General features: G+C 40.6%; 1 protein-coding gene across 2 annotated transcripts in view; it reads left to right on the forward strand.

Annotated features, from left to right (window-relative positions):
- DEPTOR (DEP domain containing MTOR interacting protein) overlaps positions 1-18,309 on the forward strand; it is a 119,208-nt gene extending 100,899 nt beyond the window's left edge. The window contains exons 9-10 of one of the 2 annotated variants that reach the window (XR_008530577.1): positions 14,048-14,265; positions 18,115-18,309. Coding sequence is in view for 1 of the 2 variants with exons in the window: in XM_054590438.1 (XP_054446413.1) it covers positions 14,048-14,176 (129 nt within the window). In the remaining variant the exon portion in view is untranslated. The other variant, XM_054590438.1, reaches the window with a different exon arrangement.
- Positions 18,310-20,936: the final 2,627 nt, after the last annotated feature.

The raw sequence follows: 20,936 nt of genomic DNA on the forward strand, positions 1-20,936 counted from the left end.
GAACTGGGTGTAGAGTAGCACAGATCCAGGACGGGCTGGAACTTCAGAGCCTCCGAGTCAGCCTCTCACTGCAGCCATGGCGGCCGTGAGTCATGTTCACTGCTCCCACCTTCCAGATACTATGCTGATTCCTTCTTGGGGCCAACTTGAACCTGGAACTATACTTGGAAGGGAGTCTAGGACATACAGTTCTAGCTTGGTCACCATAGTGCTGCTCTTTCCTATTTATAGTCATGTTTTCCCTAATATCTGACCCACAAAATGTCCTCAGTAGAAGTGTGAGGAAGGAACGAATGTGAGATGCATCCAGGAAGGGAGAGTAGAGGATGGCCTGGTAAAGGGGTAGAGTGCTCTCCTTGAATATTGTACCTCGTACATGCTACTGCGCATGGAGTTATATGACATTATCTAGAATCTTCCACCACTGTCTCTATAAGCTGAAACTGTCTCTTTCTTGTACTTTCCTTCTTGCTCCTTGAGGCAGGGACCCAAAATGGATGAAGTGTTCAAGATAGAAGTTCTGGCCTTTTCTCTCCAAACTCCTGAAAAGAACTGGCTCTAGTGAACTGTAGTTGTGTACAAAACATGGCTTAGTTCAGCTACTTTATAAAAGAAGAAATATGATCAGGCTAAATATGGCCATCTGGAAAACTTTCCTGTAGGCATTTTTCTTCTTTCTTTTTTTTTCTTTTTTTTTCTTTTTGGTACTTAGTAGGAATTTATTTTCTTACAATTCTGGAGACAAGAAGTCTAAGATCAAGGTGTTGGCATGGTTGGGTTCTTCAGAGGCCTGTCTCCTTGGCTTTCTGTAGCCACCTCTCCCATTCTTCATGGGGTCCTCCCTTTGTACCTGTCTTCAAATTTCCACTTCTTTTCTTTCTTTTTTATTGGATTCAGTGGGGTGACATTGGTTAATAAAATTATATATGTTTCCATAATACGTACTTCATCTTGGAAGCATTTATTAATGCCTAGAACGGAAGTCAATTTTCCAGGGTTAGCCTGTAAATTAATCACTTTCTTGCGTAAAGTCTTTGCAAGGGCGTTTGGTCCTGGCTAAGAATTCAGTGGTTTGGCATCAGAAGTAAACGTTCACAGGCTTGGGAGATGGCCTAGAGGGTAGACCATTGAATGTAACTTAATGTCTACAGGCCTAACGGGGATAAGGAACCCACTTTTGCTGAGCATCATGCTGGGTACAGTGCTAGTTGCTTAATTATGTGTCATCTCCTCTAACCTTTGTTACAGTCTTATGAGCTGGATATTAGCTATGTTTTACAGTTCTGGTTGAAAGAGTTTGAGTCATAGCCTCTAGCCATGCAACTAAATATCAGAATCAGGAGCCAAACTGGCCCAGGTCTCTCTGGACCCAGACCTTGGTCTTCCCATTATATCATGGTGCCCCTGAAATGTGTTGACATTTTATTTTTCTGGTCCTCAATTTCTCTCCATCTGGCTAATCTTGGCAAAAATATGTTACCAGCTCTACCAGAGGTCAGGTGTTTCTCTAGGAATAGAGATATTGATGGGAACTCCAGTCTTCGAATCCATACAGTTCTCTGGGGCTGGTGTGTGAGGCACCTAAAGATGAGGGGATCTAGAACATGACATTGAGCCATCCATGCCCATTGTCCGTTGCTAGGTCATGGGAGGTGGAAACTTGACTCCCAACCTTTAGCCAAGTTAGCGGGAAACTCTTGATCCTTCAGCACAAGTCTTGAACTGAGACAGCCTCAATTAGCCTGATGGGGAGCCCATGGCCCTGGCCTACAGATCTCTTGGTTCTGCGTCCTGCGTATAGCCCAGGTACTGGTAGAATAAGGATGGGGTTCTAGAACAGAAACCAGAGGCTTGGCTCCCTCTCTGGGAGGCACTCGGCTCCCATTAGCCTCAGCAAAGAACACTTAAGGTTGCTTAGCCCAGGCCTTGTCATACCCATGCTCAGCCCTGTTTATAGTCCTCTTACTTCTCCCACTAAAACATTGTCAATGAGATGGTGGCCCGTGTGTCTCTGCCGAGTGTGTGCGCGCGCACATACACGTGTTCCTAGCCCGGCTCAGAGCAGTAGCACCACTTTGGCGGTGGAATAAGGGGACTGAGACTCTTGCTCATCTTTAAACATTAGATAATATCACCCCTTATAAATATATGAGGAATATATGAAGAATGCATTGCATTTGCAGAAACGAAATTGTAATGCAGTTATATGCCTGATGAATCATGTTGATGTGTCCTGCATCTCACTGAATGATCTATTTTTTTAAATCTTTGATACATTAATTTTGCATTTTTAACATAATCCAGGGAAAAAAAGCATAAGAACTTATTGGTGTTAAGTGCCTAACAGTAAACATTCTAAGGGCAAACAGCTAAATGGGTAAGAGAGTCTTGTGGAGGAAACAGTTTGGGGTTAGGGTGGAAGTCTGACCTTCCGGAGCCTCTTTTCATTGTCTGCGCCTGCGGGAGTTGATATGTGTGTTGAGAGTGTATTTCCGGCTGTTGGAAGCCCCAAGGGGTAGTGACAGGGAATTTTAAGGAACTTTCTGTATACACAATGTTAGCCAACTTTGTACAGGGAGCAGGGGCGGGGGTGGGATAGATAATTGGCATGTCCTCTGTGGTATTAAGGCTCCGGTGACAGGTCCCTTTCCTTCAGTAGTAAAGGAAGTCCACAGAATCTTGTGGTTATGATGTCAGGTGTCACCGCTCTTCGGCACCTGAACGCTTCTTATAACCTTGGAAATCACCAGTTCAGGAGCATGCCGTCTGTGCTAGCAGCCGCAGATCTCGGAAGCAGTCCCGTGCAATCATGAGCTGCCTGCGGGCAGGTGATGGGGGCCGCCACGATAAGCCACTACCCTCCGTTGCACCTTATCCACGACGCCAGAGAGAATCCCCAGGAAGGCAAGTTTTCTTCCTAATTTGGGGAGTCCAAGGACTATGGACTGAACCAGGGTTCCCCATATGTCCCTCCACCTGAAGCACCCCACAGTCTCCCCTTGGTGGACCCCCACCACCGCCACCAGTTGGGCCAAGTGGACCAAAGTCCAGCCTCGCTCTGAAACAGACCTTTGCTCCACTGGATCTGGAAAGGCAGGTTCTGTCTGAAACCAGCAGGCACTTCGAATTGCTCAATCTGAGACAAAAAGTCTCTAGAGTTGCTTTTTGTTGTTGTTGTTTCATTGTGAAAGAGTCATTCTTACATGTGTGTGGTTGGCTTTCCTTCAAGGCTAATCATAGTCTGTTCTTTGGGGAACCACGTCGCCGTACAGCATGCTTCCAATGCATCCAGCGCAGAGGAAGTCCATAATTCTCTCCAGAGAGAGAATCCTGCGTTTGTCCCTGGACTGGATCTCTGCCTCCTCCCACAGCCTCACTCCCCAGCCAGTCGCATATTTGGTGGAGAGATTTATGGGACTGAAACCACAGCTGCAAATTTTCTTTTCTTTTTTTTCCAAGAACTGTTTTCTGCCGTCAGGGAGGGCTATTGCGCACTACATAGACCCACAGTTTATTTATTTATTACAGCAGTGACCAAAATTCCTAAGTAGTATCCATGCTGACGTTAGACGTTTTGGTAAACATGAAGCTTTCTGAGATGTAAGAACTTCTTTCTACAGATGTAACTAGCAAATCTTGACTCAGCTTATGTCTCTTTTGGTGAAGGACCATCCCAGAGTCTAGTTACACTGTATGACCCTTTCAGTTCTGAAGTGACTTTGTTTAAGTGAATATCTTATGGATAGGACCAGGGTTTTTTTTAAATCCAATTCCACTGCTTATTAGAATTATGTTGCTGTTTTCCAATGGCTTCTGGATTCTCTATCCTTGCAGGGTGTTCTTGGATGGGGAAACTTTCTCTCTTGTCACCCTTTTGTTTTTATTTTTCATTTTCTATCTGAATGAGTAACTCCAACACAACATGGTTTCTCTCTTTTTCAACCATCTGCATTCAGTGGACTATTTGAGAGGGAGAGATTGTGCAGGAAGAGGGGTAGAAGGGAAAAACCAGTAAGTATTTACTGTTCACTGGAATTAAACACTGGGCTTAGTAGTTAATCAGATATGATCCTCATAATAAACTTGAGCCTCCTTTTACAGATGAGTAAAATATATACTCAAAGAATATATAACTTGCCCAGTCACATAACTAATAAATTATAAGAGGTGAGTTAAAACTATTTTATTGCACTAAGTAGAAAATGTACAAATTATTTTTTTCAAATATTTTGGTATATCTCAAGCTCTTGTAAGACAAGCTCTTATCCAGGAATTCTAGGACCATAGATTAGTTGTCTACTTTGAAAATTTATGTAAATTAATCATGTTGTCATCATAGTATTAGATACGTGTCCAGGAGTGGAATTGCTGGGTCGTAGGCTATGCCTGGGTATGGCATGGGGTATGCCTAATGGTTCTATCCGTTATTGTTAGTGGAGCAGAGTAGTCTCAAACTGTTATTGTTGAGTTGTCTATCTGTCTCTCAAATTCTGAGAATTTGGCTTTCCGTATTTTGGGGCTTTTTTGTTAGGCATGTATGTTTGGTATACATATTTGTTAGACACAAATGTTTATAATTTTAACTTTGTTGATGGCTTGAAATTTTATCATTATAAAATGTCCCTCTTTTTTTTTCAAGGATATGTATATTGATTTGAGAAAAAGGGAGGGAAAAAAATTGATGGGAGAGAGAAACATTGATTGGTTGCTTCTTGTATGTGGCCCCGAACAGGGTTCAAACCTGCAATCTCAGTATGTGCCCTGACCAGGAATTGAACCCACAACCTTTTGGTGTATGGGACAATGCTCCAACCAACTGAGCCACCTGGTCAGGGCTAAAATGTCCCTCTTTTCTGCAGTGCTTCCTTTGCCATAAGCCAAACGCCCATGTGTTAGAGTCAGTTTCTGAACTTCCAACTCTGCTTCATTGTTCTATGTGCCAATATTAATACTATTGTGCTTAAGTGTCTTAATAGGATACAGGTTAATAATATGTCTTCTAGACCTTTTTTATTGTTATTGTTTATATATCTAAAACTTATAAGTGCTTGAGACAGACTCTCATCTTACTTACTTTAATTTGTATTGTTCTGAATGTCAGTTTATGTATCTAAAATAATGTCTCCTTTCCAAATTTAATGCATGCAAACTCCTAGCCTAGTTCTTGGCACATAGTAATGAGCGAACAAAAATCGTTAACAGTTCAATCACCAATAAACAGAAGTGGGTGGTTTGGGGGTTTTTTGGTTGTTCTTTGTTTTTTTTTTGCGTAGAAACTTAGAGCTGAAAGTCCCTAGTAATTATACAATTTTTCAGCTCAGCTTATCAGATGAAGACTTAATGCTTGGAAAAGTGAAGTGACTCAGAGTGACTCAAAGTGACTCAAAATGACTCAGTCCCCTGGGTGCAGAGCTGAGGCTAGAACTTATCTCCTGGTGCTTCCTCCATTACTCTGTGCTTAACTTTACCCTCGAGGAAATCCTCACTGGGAGGAAGGAAAGACAGAATCCCTGGAGAAGACCTTTTTAGGAAATCCATTTTGCTGTGGATCAGCTAAGCTTTATAGGCAAGTGAAGGAGGTGCCTCACATTGAGCGTGGCAACACCCGTGCTGTGCTAATCACCTGATACCAACATTCTCACCTCCCACAGAGACAGATGGTACATTGAATCTTCTGCTGGCCTGTTTCTATTGTGAAGCAAAGATTGCACACCGAAAAGGACCTGTGGGTGGAGTTGGTAACACCAGTAAGAGCACAGATGAGGAATGTAATCACCATGACAAATGGTGTGCTTTGGGGCTTGCTGGCTGAATTATATGCAGCGTCGTTACCAAGGGTGACTATGCATCCTGCATTCATGTTATGTCTTTCTTTCCTCCTGGCATCTTTAACATCTTCATCTAGGAGTCATGGGTCTTCACCTCCAGCTAGCTGAAGATTGGCGCTTCCTACGGTGAGAGGGACCTTCTCCCTTCTCCTGTAGGTTATAAGGAGATGTGGTTATTTGAACGCTGGTTGAGGCTAATAAGATGACATATACCCCCAAAAGGGCTGGCCCGGATGTGAAGGTTGGCCCGAGTTATCCTTAAGAGTAAAAATGCCCTCTTATTACTCCCAACCATGTTCTTCCCTGTAATGATGTTGGTGGTGAAAATGATGGCTGGGTGACATTCTTCCATTTTCAAGGATGGAAGAGGAAAAAATCAAATGCCACATTCTGAAGAAATTCAGTGAGTGAAAGGCATGTAGATACCAAGTGGGGTGTTCCTTCGTGTGGTGTCAATGCCAATTTTAAGGGAGCCGATTATCTATTACTTGGAGGAAGAGTAGCTTAGGGTTTTAGTATAGGAGTTTGTAGTTAAAATCCTGGCCCTCCTACTTACTAGCTCCAGTTATTTCTCTGAAACTGGCCTTTGTGAAATGGGAATAATAATAATAATAATAACAATAATAATAATAGCAATAATAGTACCTACCTCTAGGTTAAGTTGGGAATTTCAAGTGATTAAAGAACTTCGGGAGAACATTAGATGTTCTTTTAGCCATGAGAGCGTTGCTCATGATAACTGGCAAGTTGTGACCTCAGAAGTGGTCTGGCTGTACGCCTTCACCTCACACAGTGTTATATGTCAGCTTTATCTCAATGAAGCTTGGGGAAACAGAAGTTATATAATGACTCCCCACCTCCACCCCCAAAGATAAAAAGAAATGCAAACAATCAAAATATAACCTTTTTTCCTAAACTTTAAATGTGAGTAGCTTTCAAATATTTCTTCACCTCCTCATGATTTTCATTGCTCTTGTTGACCCTCTGCCTCCTTTGATTTTTTTTTTTTTAATGGTTCGCTATATATTGAATCCCAGGTAGTGCAAGACTTGTGCACGGTGATTTTTGATACTTTGGTTCTCGGAAGCCTCCGTCCTTACTCACAGCAGGTCTGGACATGGTATCTATTTGCCACATCAGCAATTGAAGGACGGTGGCTCACTGTGGCTTTAAAAGTCTGTGTGCTCTAACATGCCAGCACATTTGGTTATTTTGGTATTGTGTTTTGAGCAACTTGGGTGTTATCTCTGATGATAGTCTTGAATTTCTGCGTTTTATACATTGTTATTATTAATTTTGAAGTCTGGAAGATAGCAAAATGTGGCTCTAAAAATAATAGACTTCAGGCAAGTAATAATTATGATAAAAACTGAAATGTCAGTCTCCCTTTTATATTTGTGGCTGTTAATGCTCCTGGTCATAGTATGCATTATTATAATATTAGCAAGGGTGGAATGAGCATTTAAAACAACTTTTGGCAGGAAAAATTCTAGTGTATACTTTATAGCATTGCTTTCTCACATAGTGCTTTATTAGACTCACCTGATATATTCAATGAACATGCAGATTCTTTCCCATGTTGCCCCCCCACCCCACCCCCCACTTAAAGAGTCTGGTTTGATAGGTCTTGGGTGAGATCTGAGAATTCACATATGCAACAAGCCCCCATACGTGACTTTTATTTGCACTACAACTTGAGGGGCATCATTTTATATTTGGGTGCAGTTTTCACTTAAGCAGTTGAACAGTGAGAATGGTTTGAAGAGTATTGACCACAACTTCTAACATGCAGCTGCCCTCCGCGCCCCCCGACCCCCGCACAAAGCTTTTTCATTAATTGGTGCATTTCCTGTCGTAAGTAGTATTGAAGTAAGATAGGTTGGATGCTTGGTATGGATTTGTAGAAAAGAGTTCTACTTTCAGTGGGAGCTTGATAGGATGATCTCTAGAATACATCCAAGTGTTCTATTTGATTAAGAGTTTAAGTATTAACTTGCCTTTAATACCTTGGTTCTGCTTTCTGAAGCATTTGATTAGATTGGCTTCCATACCCTACTAACCAGGACTCAGCTCTTCCTGGATCTGTATCTGTGTCTTTCCTTCTTTTTGTGACTCTTTCTGTCTCTGAAACTTTATCTCTCTTAGTCTCTGCCTTGCTAAATGTTTTGCTATTTTCAGGGAAAGCTCAAAGCAACCTTAACCTCTAATCCTTTTTCTTTCAATATGGAGGGGGGGCGGGAGAGAGACAGAGAGAGAGAGAGAGAGAGAGAGACACCAAAGTAGCGTTCACATGAACACATGGTCCCAGCCATTTCCAGGAAATGTCTTGGTGGATACAGCTTTCCATGGCAGTGAGAAGACACTTATGTAATCCTAGGTGTAGTGTTTCTCCCCAATCTCACTCCCATTTTAGACAAAACAATTGAATAATTGTGGTCTCTCTCCAGCCATACAAAATCCCATGCACAGTTGCACAATCCCATGGGCACCCAATCTGTCCGGAGGGTTGTCGGACATCTGCCAGGACTGGTGCAGGGAGAGGAATTAGAAGTAAGGTTATTTTATTGGTTTGGCTCCTTATCAGAAGGGAGGCTGGGTGACATTCAGTTCAGCCTAGGTATTTATCCTAGCTGATCACACCCTGAAATGTGCAGATTCCTGCCTCCCTTGTCCTGTTAACTCTTTCCAGACCTACTTTGGTTTTTAGTACTTTTTTCCACTGCCCTGCAGCTCAGAAACATCCCTTACCTAGGACTTAGGAAGGTTTTGTTCTTCCTTTTCATTAAGGATAATGTCCTCCTTATCCCTTCTTTAAGAAGTTAAGGTACTATGTCTTTTGTAGATTGAGTTTAGAGAAGCTCACAAATGATCTCTTGCCTATGAACTGGGAAAATGAGAGCATTGTAATCAGATCTTTGAAAACAGATCTGGTAAAGAAAAAAAAAAAAAGCATCTTATCCTCACACGAATTCTCATTACCACCTGTGGGTGGCATCTAAGTTTCCTGAGCCCAAGTAGGAGGTAATATGAACGGGAGGTAGTTCTATTCTGAGGCCGCTACATGTTCTGTTTATCTGCATGGATTTGCCTTTAATATAGAAGAAAAATAATTTCCCCCAGGCTGTGTGCTTCCTGTGGTTATTTGTAATGTGTGTTTATTTGCAGAACATAGTGTACCATAGATGCCAATTCAAAGTCCATTGTAACTGAATATGTGACAGAGTTCTACCTGTATTTCTTGATCATTTTGCACATCGTTAGTAACAGGACATTGGAACTGCGGGAACCGCAGCAGTTGTTGGGACCACGTAGGGAGAGATGACGTCTCTCCGAACAGCCTGACTCTAAAAATACTACCTTGAAAATAGGCGTGATAAAATTTCTTTTGCCTCGCCCAAGGACACAATTTGAAATAAATGTCTACATGTACATATCGTTGAGGATTTTAAGTGACACAAAGAGCAACATGATCTTAGCTGAGTAAATCGTGACAATCTTTTGAGTTAATCAAGCTATTATAGTAATCATAGCCTCGTGTCTTTTTTCATCTGAACCACTGGAAACCTACTTTTGCCCACCCCTGTATTTGAGTGGTCCTAGACTTCCTCATACTTACATATATAGATATTATGGTTTATTAATTTGTATTTATAGAAGGTTGCAGGATCGTATGGAGTTCAAACTCCAGATGTGGCATTTAGTTATGTGACCTTGAGCAAATAGCCACTGCGAGATTCAGGTTTTTTTGTAAGGATTGTATTGGGGATCATGGATTGCCAAGCACAGAAAACAGCTATTATAAGGGAAACAAAGAAATTGATTGGAAGGATATCAAGAATGTAGCAGTCTAGAGAACCGAGCTTAATAGAGGACAGGAACCAGGGCCGATCTGGGAAGCTAAGTCCCAGAGCAAATAGACTTTATCTCCTGTGTTGCTCGGCCCCAGGTTCAGTGGTCCAGGGGAGAGTCTGATTGGCCCAACTTGGGTCAAGTGACACTAAGAATAGGGGAGAGCACCTTAATTGGCATCCCTTTCTCTTTTGCTCAGCACAGGATAAAGGTGATGCCCAAAAAAGATACCAGCTTGCTTTCAGCAGAATGACAGTGGTATGGCCAAAATCCAACAGATGTCACCCCATGGCTATTAGGAGGATTTTTAATAAAGTAGATAAACTACCTGGATTGATGCCTGGAAAAGAATGGGTTTTTAATAAACAACAGAATTGATTGAGAAATTGCCTGCTGCTTTGAAAAGGATCCTACCTGCAATATTCTTTCTCCTGAACTAGATTGTACGCTACATGAAGACAAGGTCTTGGCTATTTAAATCTTTGTGTTATTCAAGTTCTCCACATACTAGTTGGTATACAATGTTTTAGTTTTTGTCCAGCACCCTATGGGTCTTCCCATGATCTTAATACTCCCAGAGGAGTGCTCAGGTGGTGTGGCACGGGGAGGGGTTTTAGGATAAGAGTGGTTCATGGTGCTTTTTCTCTAACCCCACTCTTGTTCTCTGTTGGTCTGGAGAGCCTGTGGGAGTGCAGGGGTGAGACCATTGGTATGCCTAGGGTAGTCTTGAGTGTGCTTTATTTTGTAAAAGAGTAAATTGGTTACAAAATTTGGCATTTGAAAAATGAGTGTGTATGCACACACATACACAAACAAATGAACTTTAAAAAAAAAATTCAGTTCAAGTTGCCACTCTCCAGGGTTGATAAGAAGTTTAATACAAAATCATTTTGGTACCCCTGGCCCATGCTCTTCCCCTTTGGAATGATATGCCCTCTTGGCTCCCATCCTGGGGTTCAGGCAGTCCAATAACATGGACCTTGACCAGCATTAGTTACTTTTGCGACTGGTCCTTGCCCAGTTGGACCTGCCGGCTGCCTCTTTCCCAGCCCTGAACTTCTGGGCATGGGTCCTGAGCACAAGTCATTTGAATGCTCGACCTCCAAAGTACATAGCTCTTGCCATTCAGAATTCGGTGCCCTCCCCCACTCCCCAAGCCCCCACAGTCAAGAGGCAGACAAGACTCTCTCTTAGAAGCAACCCCGCAACGTGCTCTCCAGTCCACAGAGATCTGTGCACTGCTGGCATCAGGCTGCTCTTTCTTCCCTTTAGCTCTCTCTCTCTTTTTTTTTAAGTAACAACTTTGTTGAGATATAATTCACACACCATACAATTCACCCATGAAAACTGTACAATTCACTGATGTTTAGTATATTCTCAGGGTTATGCAACTATCACCACAATCAAATTTAGAATATTTTCATCACCCCTAAAAGAAAGTGGGTATTCATTAGCAATTCCTCCCATACTTCCTCCCCGCCACCCCCCAGCTCTAGGCAACCACTGCTCTTACTTTCTGTCTCTGGGTTTGTCTGTTCTGGACAATTCATATAAATGGACTCAGACAAAATATGGTTTATGTGACTGGCGTCTTTTACTTAGTATAACAGTTTCAAGGTTCATCCATGATGTAGCATGTGGTTGGTTTCATTTTATTGCTAAATAATACTCCATTGTGCAGATATACCAAATTCATTTCTCCAGTCAGCAGCTGGACATTTGGGGTCCTTCATTTCTTAAAGCAACAAGTACCTCTCTTTTTGGCTCTTTTCCCCTGGTGGCCCCAGATCAGGGATTGTAGACACAATTGTCTGTCACCTACAGTAGGAGAAGTAGAAAGCGAGAAGAAATGAGAAAACAAATGTGCCCATCTAGATAGGAGTAACCTTTTCTCAGCCATTGCCAAGTGCCCATCCAGATGTGGTACCATTAGATCTTCAGACTGTTTCAGAAAGGCCAGACTCTTTTTTTTTCCCCCTTTGGCCTTAAATGACATGGTGGACCAAATGGACACAATTGGCATTTACAGAGCCTTTCATCCCAGAACATCAGATTATGCATTCTTCTGCAGTGCACATGGAAATTCTCAAGGATAGATCATATGATGGGTCACAAAACTACCCTCAACAAATTCAAGAAGATTGAAGTCGTACCAAGCATATTCTCTGACCACAATGCAAAAATGACATTCCATTGACGCCCAGTTAACTGCTTGAATCAATGGCTATAATTTTCCCTCTATATTTGTGCAAAATAATTAGCAGTGATTATGAAATCTATAGCAAGCTTTAGAGTAAGGCTAACTAAATATTTCTCATTATGTTTAAAGTGATGGGGGGGAGTGTTTGTCAACACAGGTGGTTCCCTTATATAAGGGACATGTAACCTTACATGTATTAAATCATTCTTTGCTATTAGTCCTAATAGGTTGATAAGAGAATTTTTTTTTCAATCATTCAGCTTCAAAATTGGGAGGCTGCTTAGAACACATCCCAGATATATGTCCTACCTTTACGGCTTTGGCACAATAGTTATAATGAGGTCCAATTGAAGATTGGATGGGGAATAGTAAACTAAAAATTCTTTACAAGTTGTGTAATATCTAAAGAAACAAAATATAGTTTTTCACTGTAAGAAAAACCAAAAAAAAAAAACCAAACTGGGTTTTGATATTAAAATTTCCTAACTTCTAAATATTGGTCAATTAAACAAGCACTGTATGGGAGAGATAGAATACAATTCTGGATGAGACTCAATGTTGAAGGTGATGTTAAGTGACGCAGAAACACATCTCATCTTTGAGCACATATGCAGGGTGAACCGGAGCCTTCGTGAGCTCACCTGGCAACGTTGCCCTCTCATTTAGCAACCCCAACTGGTGGTTTTCAAGTGTTTCCTCATTTTCACAATATATGAGTTAACATGAATTAATCAGTCATTGGGAGCAGATGTGCACATGAATTACTCAGGCATTATGCTTAAAGAAATACTAATATTAACAGCAGAATAACAGATATGGTAGACATCATTAAATTAACCCATCTCAACCAAACTATCAGCTTTCCCTCCCCTCTCCTCACCTCTCCCTTCCCATTTGTCTTCCTTGCTTTCCTCTTCTTTATTTTCTTAATTTCCCAGTTAATAAGGGATAATTGCTTGTGTAAGGACCCCTGTGATTACACTGGACCTACTTGGATAACTGAGGGTAATTTCTCTGTGTTAAAATCAGCTGTTTAGAGACCCAGTCCAATCTGCAACCTCAATTCCCCATTGCTGTATATAAACTAACATATTTACAGGTTCCGGGGATTAGGACATGGCCATCTTTGGTTGGGGCATTCCTCAGCCTCCAACAAGTAGCTACTATGTACCAGGCAGTGTATGGACTTCCAGTCTGTTTGATTCTATTTTGCTCTTATCAGTGACAGCAGGAGATCTGTGTTCTTTCCATTTTTCTATTTGAGTGAATATAACCAAATCGTTCATCTTGAATATCCACATCTTCAGACGCACCACAGATAATACCATCTGTTCATGCGTGTCAGCTAAATGAAAAGCACCTAGTACCTGATGCCACCACCAACTTCAAGAGAAGGGCTTCCATTTGGGGCAGTGGCTGTGGGGCAGTATCAAGCTCCCTGTGACATATCCAGACGGGCCTCTCATTATCGAATGATGCCTTTTTATTTCTTGGTGTCATTCTCTCGCCTATCACAGGTTAAGTGACACTGACAATATAAAAGCTAACCTTGGTTGGCCTCATCCATTTTCATAAAGATGGGAAATGGGAGAATGTGTGGTATTTATTATCTCAACTGGGACACCTTGACGAGTCAAAGGAGGCACTACTAATAATTATACAGGAACAATAGGTATAAAAGGCGACTGTGCTGGGAACACCAGGCCATGGGGTCTGCCTAGACATTGGGTACAAATGAATAATAACAGGCATAGATACTGTGACTATGTATTGAGTACCCCATAGGATCAGAGCACTGTAGGAGCTTCACGTTCAATTCTTAAAACAATCTTGTAGGTGGTATTATTGTCATTACTTTTATTCATCCCTATTTTAGAGTGGAGGAAAAGAAAGCTCAGAAATATAAACACCTAGCTTAAGCTAGTAAGCTGCCAAGTTAGGATTTAAACCCAATTTTGTAAAACTCTACAACAAATGCTTTTTCCATTATATTGCCTTCCAGGAAAAAAAAAGTGTAGTTTCCTGGAAATGCTTGAATTGCAGTTGTCAGCTGGATATGGTTAGGTATTTTAAGAGTGACATGACCCGTGAGGACTGAAGTATGTCTTTATGAGAGGTTTGTGTTAAGTCAGGAGCTATAACAGATGCTTTTTCTTCATCTTGTCTTCAGGTCTGTCAGTTTGTCGTCTCTGTCAACGGGCTCAACGTGCTGCATGTAGACTACCGGACCGTGAGCAACCTGATTCTGACGGGCCCACGGACCATTGTCATGGAGGTCATGGAGGAGCTGGAGTGCTGAGCAGGGGGCCTGCCCAGCCCTTCAAGTGGCCTATGGATGAGCGATGCCAAAACAACACGAAGCAATGCAACGACAAGACTCCCATGCCCGTGGGTGGCTTTGGACGTACAGATCTTTTTCCGTGCACACACATCTTAATTCGGGTTTCATACACTGTTTGAATGTGGAAGGACTGGGTAACACATCTTAAAAAACAACAACTTATGCCGGTGTCGAAAATACTTGAGACACAGGAGTGTCTCATTGCGTAGAATCGCTCTATTTGATTTCCCTTTGTAGTTCTCACCCACTGTTTTTTATCTTAGTTTGCAGAAAGCGGTTGAAATGCTTCTCTAGCCAAAACAGCAACATGCTAAAATCCCCTTCCTAGGGGTCAATAGAGTAGTTTCTTGCAGACTTTAAACTGTAGTCTCACTGAAATGAGCATGGGACCGCTTAATAGAGAATCTAGATTGTACCGAGCTTCAAATGAAAGCAACAGTCAAAGGAATAGTACCTTGTGAATTAGCACTTCGAAGGAAGTTCTAAGGCGTTTGAGTGCTTAAAATCCATCAAAAAATGGCTATTTCTTAATTTTTGCCTTTAGTATCAACTTTTAACATATGTTTTCAACATATGTTAACAAACAAAAACTTTGTGATGATATGGGTGGGTAGATAGAGAGATACTACTTAAAATTGTTTGCTGTTTTCTCTGTCTGAGCCTAAATCATGTTGTTCTGTCAGCTACCCCAGCTTTCTAGAATTAATGCTGAACGTGTTGAATGTCAAAACAAGAGAAGTTTATATATACACATATAATTCAGAATCACGTCTCTGGCAAGATTTCACTCTGAAGTTGTCCCTTTTTAAGTGACGTATTCTAGAACTTGGCCCATATGTGATTAAAACTTGAAATTAAATTGCCTTATTGGCCTGAATTTTTACTAGCTTTCTAGTATAACATATTCTAAGGACATGACATGCTGCGTATTTGGTGAGATTACCATATTTTGCTATGTATAATACATACTTTTTGCCCAAATTTTTGAGGAGAAAATAAGGATAAGCATAATACATCGGTATAATGATTGCATAACATGCATCTAATAATCCCATGTATAATGCGCACAAAAACGTGGGTGGGCATTATCCACGGGAGTACATTATGCACTGCAAAATGCAGTATTTTTCACCAAAAGCAAGCCTTGTGTGTTGTAACTTTTCAGCTCACTTGTATATATGCATGTTCCCTTCTTTTTGATTATTATTATTATTATTATTTTGATCTAGAAAAGAATGCATTTTGGGGCTTGGTGTATAGAGGAAATTCCTCAAAGTGCCAAATTAGGGAGTCAGGGAATGCTGAATTCTTCTTAATTTTGTATAATGAATTCTGAATGATGAAGTTACTTTCTTATTATGTATTAACAAAATAAAATATGAATGATGTACCTCAGCCATTCTTTTTATGATAGGTTATCATAATGTACTGGTACTGGTGGAATCGACATACCATGTTAAAGGTGTTGCATATATGTTTGTGCAATCCAACTTTTCTGACCTGTAGCTGTAGTGAGAGAATAGGATTTTGAAGTGAGATACAATGGTTAATATTAATATCATCGATCTACATTTGAGAAACATTATCATCTCCATACATATTATTGTATGTGCATTTATACTGGATACCAGCATTTATGCTACAGATCTTGACAAATATGATCTCTTTTATCCCTCATCACAACCCTGCAAGGTAGGTATTATCATCCTCCCTTTTTGGTTGTGGAAACTAAGTCTGAGCAAGTTTAAAATGGTCTCTAAGTTCACCCAGCTGCAAAAACCACTAAGTGATAGGAGCCTGGATTTGAACACGGGCTTCTGTCCTGTGTTACCACCCCCAGCCCCAGCCTTTCCCCCTTTAGGAACCTTCTGTTGGAGGCTTACTCTGTACCAGGTGCTGTGCTAAAGCTATTCATTACTTACTCCTATTGACCAGTGAGGTCAAGATCATTGCCCTCATTTTACAGCTGAGGAAACTGACTCATAAAGAGGTTAGTCAGTCTTATGCCCAAGGCCCACACAACCAGTAAGTGGGAGGCTTTACTATCCCACTTTAAGAGATGAGTCTTAAATGATATCCGTCCCCAGGTATTCACTAGTGGACAAGAGAAGGACAGCCTTTCAGGAAATGGCATCTTCTTGACTGCTGCTTGTACGTTTTACTCACGTCTTAAAGCCTGTCATCATAGACCCTGGCATAATGTCACTTCCCTTTAGCCAATCTAAGCCCCAGGGAAGTGAATGTCTGACTTTATTTACTCCGCACAGCTTCCTGCCTGTGAAATCTATTTGAGGGTGTCGCTGATGTCTTTGGACCTATGAATAACAAGGTTAAGGAAGGAAGGGAGGGAGGGAGGAACGGTTTTCTACTTTGGCTCTCATCACTCTCAGTTTAAAGGCCAAGTGCTAGAGAATTCTACTTAAGGCTAAGAGAGCTTCACCTTAGCTCGCCCTAGAGCCAACCTGTGGCCTCTTCACACTAATTAAAGTGAATGCTCCCCGTCCTCTCAGGGGGTCTGTCGGGCTCCCTCCAGCCTTCTCACATGCAGTTTCTCTTCCCTGGAATGTCCTTTCTCTGTCTTTGCTGGAAAAGTCTCCCTCATTAACTCATAAAGCTTGTTGGGTCCAGAGCCTGGGCCAAACGCCAGTCCCCTGCCCCCCGGCCTATGTCCTTTTCGGTCCAGCATTTGCTGCGTCAGGTAATTTGGTGAACACAGGCCTTTGGGTTTGGGGTACTTACCAATGCAAATAGAGCCAGGTACCTGTGCAGGTGAAGGGTATACATTTTAATTGACTCAGGTTGTTAAATCGTATCCTTAAAAAGTAAGTATTTTGTGTGGTATGTGATGGTTAGGACTGCTTTAACATTTAGAAACTCTATTCCTAAATGTAATAATAATGATTCTAAACAGCAAGTAGTATTTCTAAGAACTTTTATTTCAATGTAGGCGTGCATCTGTGTGTAGCAGTACATGGCGTGTAAGGTTTCCCTCACTGAGAATCCCTGAAATGGCTTCTTCATTCCCAGAGAAGATACTTTTGGTTTTCAGGTGTTGGTGTAATATGTTCATGATTTTGTGGTAGAGATGGAAGTAGTTTTTTGTTTCTTAGCATTGTAGGTGCTATCAGTGCAAATCTGACAGCCGCGTTTGTCAGTTCTGTTGTATGTAGAGAGGAAAATGCAGTTGCCTTTTGGACTGCGTGATGTTTTATTTTTAACCTCTGTTAAATAATTTATAAATTGATCAGGGGACTAGTTGAGCAATGATGGGTAACATGAAGAAGATATCCATGTCTGAGTAGATTAGATGGATCAACTTCACACCATCTCAAAGGAAAATGTGTTGGAGTGGTAGCAATGAATAATTTAAAAATTATAGCTTTCAGTTCAAAATGGAGCCTCACATTTTCAGATCCTCATTCCTTTCAAATATGTTGTGAAAATACTCTACCTTCAAGGCCTATTTTAAACTGATGATATTAACTATCCTCTCCTGTTGCGTATTAATCCTGTTTCATTTTACTCGTAAATGATCAGAATAACTCTTTTCAGTTTTGCTGATTAGTTAGAATCTACTATGTCATCGACTATAAATTTACTCATTTAATGCAGAACTTCAGGTGGAATATGTTTTTCTTCGGTTCAATACCAAAAGGACAAATCTGCAGTGTATCAAAATGAAGACCATCATCAAAGTTAGCATATGCTATTGTCAAATGCATTAATATATGTACTTAATATATGTTTATTTTTAAATTAGATTGAAATTTATGTTCTCCCTTTATTAAAAATTGTAGCATAATACTTAAAATTATAAGGTGAAAATAGTATAGCATGAAATAAATGTTAAATTTTTAAAACAGTGACTTTAGGCTTTTATTTTTTCTGTCTTTTAGAACAAATTTGCTATTTTTTATTCTAAGAGAGGATTGCATTCTGAAGCTGATCAACTACTAACCTATCAGAAGAGAACACATGGGACTCATCTCCAATTCTCTAATGTAGCCAAAAGTGCCATTTGTAAAACTACTTAATGATGGATGTTTTCTGAAGTTCTTTTGCCTGAGTGGGGGGAAGTGCATTAAAAAGCTTTTTCTGTACTGTATTTGAGTTGGAATCATTTTGTCCCTACACAACGTAGTATTGATGAGTGTTGTGAAATAGTCTATATGGAAAATACTAGATGGTTTTTTACTACTCTGGGAGAATGTCCGCATTTTTACTTTCAACAAAGTAGGAAATTGGTTACATAACTCATTATGTGTAGGGCCCAGGGTAGAGTCTGGGGGCGAGTGGCTACTTGGACTACTGTCAACATTAACCAAAAGAACTTCACTTTTTTTCATATCTATTCACTTAGTTATTTATTCAAGAAACCTCACTGAGGATTTCTGTTTTGCTGGATGCCGCGCACAGGCCTTGGGAATGCGAAACTGAGTAGGCATAATCCCGGATCCAGCTTATTCTTTAAGAGTGACCTATGGCCCTGGCCGGTGTGGTTCGGTTGGTTGGGGGGTCGGTTGAAGGGTTGTCCCATATACTGAAAGGCTGCAGGTGCGATCTGGTCAGGGAGCCTATGAGAGGCAACCGATTGATGTTTCTCTCTCTCTGTCTTGCTCCCCCTTCTCTCTCTAAAAGCAATGAACGAAAGTCCCCAGGCGAGGATTTAAAAAAAACGTTGGGTCTATCTCCTACAATCATCTCCACACAGAGGGAGGAATATGAAATAACAGTGTTGAAGCAGATGATTTAATGCCAGAAACTACCCAAGAACCAGAACACTGACAACAGCTTATATTTAATTGTATTCTCTTTCCCAGTCTTCCCCCACTCACCCTAACCCAAGGTAGCCACAAATGGTGAATGTTGAGTTGACCATTCTCTCGTTCTTTTTGTTCTTAATATTTGCTTACATTTTTAAAAAATAAAAATTTTTAAAAGAGCATCAAATTTTAAGTAATCTTTTGGGACTCATTTGTTTTAATTCAGGATCTTTTTACTAAGATTCTTCTAGATTTTTATGTGTGGTTGTAATTAATTCATTTTTCAAGGGTTCAAAAATTTCTAGAACACACATTATTTGTCTACTTTCTTGTCATTAGACATTTGGGTTATTTCCATTGATGTTGCCATAAATGAGGTTACTATGAACATTCTTACACCATCTCCTGGGAACAAGTGGAGGAGATTCTCTTAGGTATCCACTTAGGAGAGAATTGCGGAGGCATGGGAAATGTGAATGCTAACTTTATAGGGTCACAACTAACTAGTTTTCCAAAGTGGCTGAACTATAGTACACTCCCATCTAAAATATAAAAGTGATATATGTTCATCAGTATCTTAGACAACACGTGATATTCTGAGACTTCTTCATTTTTGTCAAATAAATGTCTATTTGGTCAATGACACTGGGAGTCCTAATTTGCTACAAAGCTCACAAAACTTGAAGCACCAAAAAACGTAAAAAGTAGTTTGTAATCCTAACTTACTACTACATCAGTATCTGCGTGATGCCCAGGATGTCTTCCAACTTTGGCCTACAACAGCTTTGTGATTCCACCGAGGAGAGGATTCTTGGAAGTCAGTATAACATATTCAAGGACATTTAGAAATAATTTATTAAGCACCTAGAATGGGCCTGTCACTAAGTCTTAATTACTGCAAATAGCAGTAATTAAGACCAGTTCCTGACCTTCTGAAGTTTACGTATTGTTGGGGGGAAATAGACAAGTTATATAAATAAAGCAGTGCATTTTAGTTAGAGGTGAGTGCTAAGAAGTAAAATGAAACCAGATGAGGTGATAGAAAATGGAGTTGCCACATTACTCAATCCTATGAGGCGCCATTCAAGTTACAGTCTACATGAACAGCGCCCCCTGGAGTTATGCCGTACAACAGCCCTGAGCAAAAAAAAATAAACCTAGGCAAACCTGGTGTTAGGAGTTAATGCCTAACGGGGGATTGAGCCAGCCTTAGAGAAATCTGGAAGGAATGTATTACAGACAGAGACGACAGCAAGGCTAAAGGTCCTGGGGCTGGAAAGGTCATAGGGATTCAGAGCATGGGCTCATAATTAGATGTTTCTTTTGTTTTTATGCCCACTAACCAAAAGAAAAAAGCACTCAGGGAAACTTATGACTTGACTTAAAACTCACACCAACAAATGTACCCCTCGGACCAAACCCCTGGCCCATAAATGTTCAGTCGGATGCTTTTTTTTAGTACATCTTTCTGTGCTTGGTTTTCTCATTTTTTTAATGATATAATAATATCTCACACAGCCATTATAAAGATTAATGAGGTAATATATTTAAAAGTCAGTACGGTGCCTGGTACATAATAAGAGCTCCAAAAATTACTATTGATAGCTATTAATCACTTTTACTATACCATGCAGATTCCATCATCTTATGAGACCCACACTAATTCATAGGATTGTATGTATTTTCTCAACATTATCTTCATCATCAACAACATACACTTCAGTTGTTTCAATTGTTACAGACTATGTATATCCAAAGAAACCCAAAACTTAATTCAAAAAATATATATGCACCCCCACATTCACTGCAGCATTATTTACAATAGCCAAGATGGAAGCAAAAAAATAAAGTGTAAAAAAGAGTAAAAAAGTGTGGAACATTTGCACAGTGACCTACTACTTGGCCATAAAAAATGAAATCTTACCTTTTACCACAGCATGGATGGGCCTAGGAGA

This window comes from Pteronotus mesoamericanus, unplaced genomic scaffold (genome assembly GCF_021234165.1).
Source record: "Pteronotus mesoamericanus isolate MK-2021 breed Mesoamerican mustached bat unplaced genomic scaffold, CSHL_Meso_final scaffold_174, whole genome shotgun sequence".
In the NCBI taxonomy this organism is placed as follows: Eukaryota; Metazoa; Chordata; class Mammalia; order Chiroptera; family Mormoopidae; genus Pteronotus; species Pteronotus mesoamericanus.